Here is a 5,201-nt window from a genome sequence, read left to right on the forward strand (position 1 = left end):
TGTGTGTGTGTGTGTGTGTGTGTGTGTGTGTGTGTGTGTGTGTGTGTGCTGACATTCTCCAGGGCTGCTTTCTGAAAGCTTGAAGAGGAATGCAAAAGAGAGTTTCATCATCCTCTCAGAAACATCAGCACATAGCCGATGGAGGGGAGCTACCAGCTAACTTCCTGGAACTCTCACATTAGGGGCGGCTGTGGCTGAGTGGTTAGAGGTGGGGGKTCAATTCCCCTCACTTACCAGTCACATGTGGGAGTGTCCCTGAGCAAGACACTGAACCACCGCTGCCTCTGATGTGTGTCCTATCAGTGCATGAATGTGATTTAAAGAACTGATGATTTATCTTGAAGTGATAGAAAAATGAGGGCACATGTTGTAGTGTAATGTGTTTCAAGAATCCTGGTTGGATAGAAAGGTGCTATATAAGTACAGTTTATTTACCATTTTATTTAGTATTAGAGAAAATAAAGAAACAAATAATTCCAATAAAAACAAGCTAGAACTTTACACCAACCATTGCCATTCAGTGCAGACCAACTATTAGCAGGTTTGTTGGAATCATCACAGGCCGTCACTATTTAAATAATCTCATAAAGTGAACAGACGGATATATGGGGGTCTAAAGTGATCTTGTCAAACTACTACACAARTGTGCTGAGCAGGTCTCCCTTATGATGCACACAAAATTTGGTTCAGATCAGGTCTTGTATGTGTGATTTAGAGCCAACCATATGTCAACAGCATGATGTCTAATTAGGCCACGCCYCCCAAAATTGGACAGCATTCCAATAATAGGGTGGATTAGAATCAACCATAGTGAATTACATGCTGTGGAATTTAGAGCCAAGCATATATCAACGGTGTGATGTTTAATTAAGCCACCCCCTCCCATCAGACTGTACTACATTCCTGTAGTGGGGTGGATTAGGATCGACCGTAGTGTACCCATTGGCTGAAATATGTGGAAGTTAGAGCCAAACATATGCCAGTGGTGTGATGTCTGACTTTGCCGCACCGCCATGACCACGCCTTTCACCACAAAGTCTTTGTGCKTGAAAGCAAGTGAGATGAAGTTACAATTTGTATTCTGACATGATTCGTTGCTGATTAGGTCAAGAAGGGAGCATTCCAAAGCAAAAAAAGGTCACTTCCTGTTGTCAGGGGCTGGAGCTTTGATTATGTCATATGACCACATGGTCTGGTCAGGCATGCAACATGGATGACAAGTTTGGTGTATTTTAGCCTTTTTATATGAAAGTTACGGCTGTCTGAAATTGTATCAGATGGACGGAGAGCATTTCTTAGTCCCCTGCCTCGGAGACAGCAGACAATAAAGCCAAATGAAAATATAGTTTGCTATCATCCACAATCAAAGGTAGTTTGACTTTCAGTGTAAAGCTTTGAATGAATGGATTCACATTCCTGTAGCTAACTCACCATCTGCTACATTGAATCGAGAGTTGTGTGTGGGGGTTTTCTATGAGAGAGGCTGCTCACACTGTATTTTCAACAGAAATGTGTGTGGATGTTAAGTGCTGAATTTGCAGAAGAGGCGGAAACAGAGTTACTTGGAAGTAGCTGAATACTAGCTATTTTAAAAGAAGCAATAGACTAGCTAAAATTTCAAAAGATTTGCAAAAAACTAACTAAAATAATACTTAAACTCATTGTACCAAAAGGCCATCTAAAAGCTAAAAGCAGCAATTTGTTAACCAAAAGTAGCACAAAGCTAAAACAGCAAAAAGTAGATAAGAATGTCAAAAGGCAATAAAGAAAGTAAAACACTAGGTAAAAGCAAACTTAGCAATACAATAGCTAAATGCTAAAGTTAACAAAACAGCTAACAGCTGAAAATATCAAAAGGTCAGATAAAAGCTAAAAACAACAAAACCAGTGACAATCTTAGCTTTATTTTGGGGTACACACACCCCAAAATTTAACTCAGCACTCCCTGAAAGTACATTGTAACTAGCTGAATTTTAGAAATCTGAAATTCCTGTTGATATTTCCTTGTATCATCCATTCTTGATTTACTTGCAGATATAAAATTCGATTTTCTTWTCATATTTATTTCCCATGTTTTTGTTTTGAAGCCCTAGCTTATGGCCTCTCATGAGTTAAATATGATGTTCCTCATTACACAAAGATGTATTGATTTAAGTATGAATGTTAAATAATCACCACTTGTTTATTTTTTAAAAAAAATAAGCACATTTGTGTTTTTATTTTTTTATTTTTATTTTTTAAGTTTGAGCCTTTGTAGGTGACGTGGCAGATAAACCCACAGACATGCATAAAATGTCTATGGATAAACTATTGCGCTGTCGCCACCTGCTGGGCAAAATGAAAATTGCATCAATTTTTCTCCGTCTTGCTTGATKACGTCAATAAAACGCGACGACAACTATTATTCAACACATACAGGACGACGTGCAAAAAGTCTGTTTTTAATGCTTCTGTGTCGTTTTTCAACATGTCTTTTTTGCGATTATATGCCTCTGCCAGCAGGCAGGTAGTTTCCAGACCCGCAGCTGTGGACTCGCTCTTTACCGGTTCGTGTTTTGTTTATTTCAATTCAAACTAATCTAAATGCGAGAGGAGGTCTTCTGTTGTTGTCCTTCAACTGTGTATTTATTTAGCTGCCTTTCACGGGTCCATATCACATATAACAAATAAAAAATAAAGTACACTACAGTCAAATAAAACATAAAAGCATTTAAACATAGCATTTCAGTAACAAATGCAGCTGTTTTAATATTACAGTATTTCTGGAAGATTGAAGACATGCAGTGTAATTACGCCACGAGCTGCACAGAAATAAAATAAGCTCTAAAAAGATTAATAGAACATCTGTGCAGATGTCAAATACCCACATGTTAGATTTCATGAACATCATCATCACACAGATCATAAAAGTAGGCCATTAYATTTCTGCCCATGTCTTTGCGTGTCTGTTAGCAAAATATGTCATGAACCACTGGATGATTTTTTTTATGAACATTGCGGACAGTAATCACTGGATGTGCCTCGACAGCTGATTAACTTTCAGAGTCAAACCGATTGAAGATGGCCGCCTCAGCCAACTGACTACGAAAAACAGAAAAATGTTTGTAACCCAGTCTGATTTACGGTTACTGGCCTAAAGTTTAGTGTGGTAGTAGCTGAGTCTTATTCACAACACATATTTCAGTGTCCGCACATTAATTTTTTTCACATTGTGCCACTAACTACTTGCAGACAAATCCTTTCTGTTAGCAAAATATTTTAAGAACCACATCACAGACTGTAATGAAACTTTTGGTAAATAATCAGATGYATGTCTACAGCTAATTACCTTTTGGAGCCAACCTGATTCAAGATGGCCGCCATAGCCAACTGACCTCAAAAATAACAAAAATACAGTCAGTTTCACAGATGCTGYGGTGAAATTTGGCRTGGTAGTAACTGAGAGTCTTTAATGCTTTGATGTTGGATGTTAATGAGGAGATGCAGCAGGTTAATGTGTCCCAAGAGGTTTGTTTTAGACTGACCTGACTGAAAACTTGTTCCTTTGTGGATCCTGTGCAGGGTGTTTGCGGAGAACCAGCGGAACCGTGAAGGACAGAGAGCCACTGAAGAAGGCCAAAACCCCACAGGGGCGCTTTGACATCCCCGAAGAGAAGAGCAAAGATGTTCTAGAAAGTGAGAAAGAAGGAGATCCTTCACTCTGATCGTAAAACCTCTTAAGATCCTGAGCATCTATTTATTTAGATAGTCATATTATAATACAATTTCAGATTTTAAATTAATCCAAAGCAACAAAATTGTATGAAAAAAAATTCATTTGGTTGAGTTTTTTTTCTGTAAATTAAATAAAGAAGAGCCACTATTTGAATAAATCATGTTTTCTTGTTTTCCTTCAGAGTTCCCAGATGATGTGAACCCAACGACGAAGGAAAAAGGTGGTCCTCGAGGTCCAGAGCCCACTCGTTATGGAGACTGGGAGAGGAAGGGCCGCTGTGTGGACTTTTAGTTCAGTTTAATATTTTTCCTCCTGGATTATGAAAAATGATGTTGAATCTGTGGCACTGTGAACACACTGGTTTGTTTTTTTCAGCAGGTTGTTTCAGCTCAGTGAAAGAGACAAAAAGACACAAACAGGATGAACACTGACAGCTGAGATTCACATTCTGAACAAAGTAAACTTCATGTTTGGGTGATTCCACTCATTTCACCCTGATGTTGGTGACTTATGGCTCAATGATTCAATCAGGTCGCCCTCTCCACCGACGGTGTAAAACAGGTGTGTCCAAAGTGCGGCCTGCTGGCCGTTTGCAGCCCTTGAAGTGATTTTGTGCGGCCTGCGACTGCTATAAGAATGACGTAAATCTGGTCTGTGGGCTTTAATTTTAAGGAATTAAAGCAAATAGATGGACACCTTTTGAAAGTTTTAAAAGTAACGTTTTAAAATGTTAAATTTAACCAGAAAAAAATTAGTTGATTTCAACAAACTTTTCACTTTGTCACTGCTTCTGACACAATGTGATGTTTATTTTATTTGTATTATTATAAATTAGAAGGTTTCTATGCAGTCATTGTTCAGAAGTATGAAATATGGATGTAGTAATTTTCATGTTTGGATAAATATRTATGAATGTTGGGGTTAGAAACTGTTGAAATCAGAGGGGTATTTACTGTATTTTTTACACTGAATGCATTTAGTCCTTCTACATCTGATATTACTGACTTCTGGAAATTAAACTAAGAAAAACATTTAATTCTTTGTTCTATGCTTTTTGTGATGTTGAACATTCAATGTCTAACTTTAGTAGAAAAGTGCGCACAGGCTCGTGTCAAGACAATAAAATTAAAAATTTTCAGTTTTTATTATAGAAATTTTGATAGTCTGGTCAAAAATACTTTGGTTTAGGAAAAAAACAAATATACAATATTTGCTCAAAATATTTGAATATAAGTACTGAAGGAAAAGCAATCATTTCCTGCATTTGTAAATTGTATTTTCCCTAAATGCATTTTAAACTCAGGGAAAAAATGATATGATATATTTTTCACATACATATCATAAAACTTCATAAATATGCAAACACCGTAAACTGAGTCTATTGTGGAGTTGTGGCTTTATGTTTTTTTGTAAAGATTTTTTACATTATTTGATAATTATTATTTAAAATACTATTGTTTCATTGAATTATTGTCCACAATAAAAC

The 5,201-nt window shown here is 37.0% G+C and overlaps 1 protein-coding gene across 2 annotated transcripts; it reads left to right on the plus strand.

Moving 5' to 3' along the window:
- Positions 1-2,383: 2,383 nt before the first annotated feature.
- On the plus strand, positions 2,384-4,751 carry sdhaf4 (succinate dehydrogenase complex assembly factor 4). 2 transcript variants are annotated; one of them, XM_014002599.1, is made up of 4 exons: positions 2,384-2,546; positions 3,562-3,675; positions 3,897-4,005; positions 4,094-4,751. In XM_014002599.1, coding segments are annotated over exons 1-4 (303 nt in total). In that variant the 5' UTR covers positions 2,384-2,467; the 3' UTR covers positions 4,095-4,751. The 2 variants fall into 2 exon arrangements, with proteins under 2 accessions (XP_013858053.1, XP_013858045.1); XM_014002591.1 differs by having other exon boundaries at positions 3,897-4,751.
- Positions 4,752-5,201: the final 450 nt, after the last annotated feature.

Source organism: Austrofundulus limnaeus, unplaced genomic scaffold (genome assembly GCF_001266775.1).
Source record: "Austrofundulus limnaeus strain Quisiro unplaced genomic scaffold, Austrofundulus_limnaeus-1.0 Scaffold0, whole genome shotgun sequence".
Classification (NCBI taxonomy): domain Eukaryota; kingdom Metazoa; phylum Chordata; class Actinopteri; order Cyprinodontiformes; family Rivulidae; genus Austrofundulus; species Austrofundulus limnaeus.

Coding starts and splice junctions, on each gene's coding strand:
- sdhaf4 (XM_014002591.1), top strand. CDS start 2,468: ATGTCTTTTTTGCGATTATATGCCTCTGCCAGCAGGCAGGTAGTTTCC. Junction 2,547..3,561: donor TGTGGACTCGCTCTTTACCG/GTTCGTGTTTTG, acceptor GATCCTGTGCAG/GGTGTTTGCGGAGAACCAGC. Junction 3,676..3,896: donor GAGCAAAGATGTTCTAGAAA/GTGAGAAAGAAG, acceptor GTTTTCCTTCAG/AGTTCCCAGATGATGTGAAC.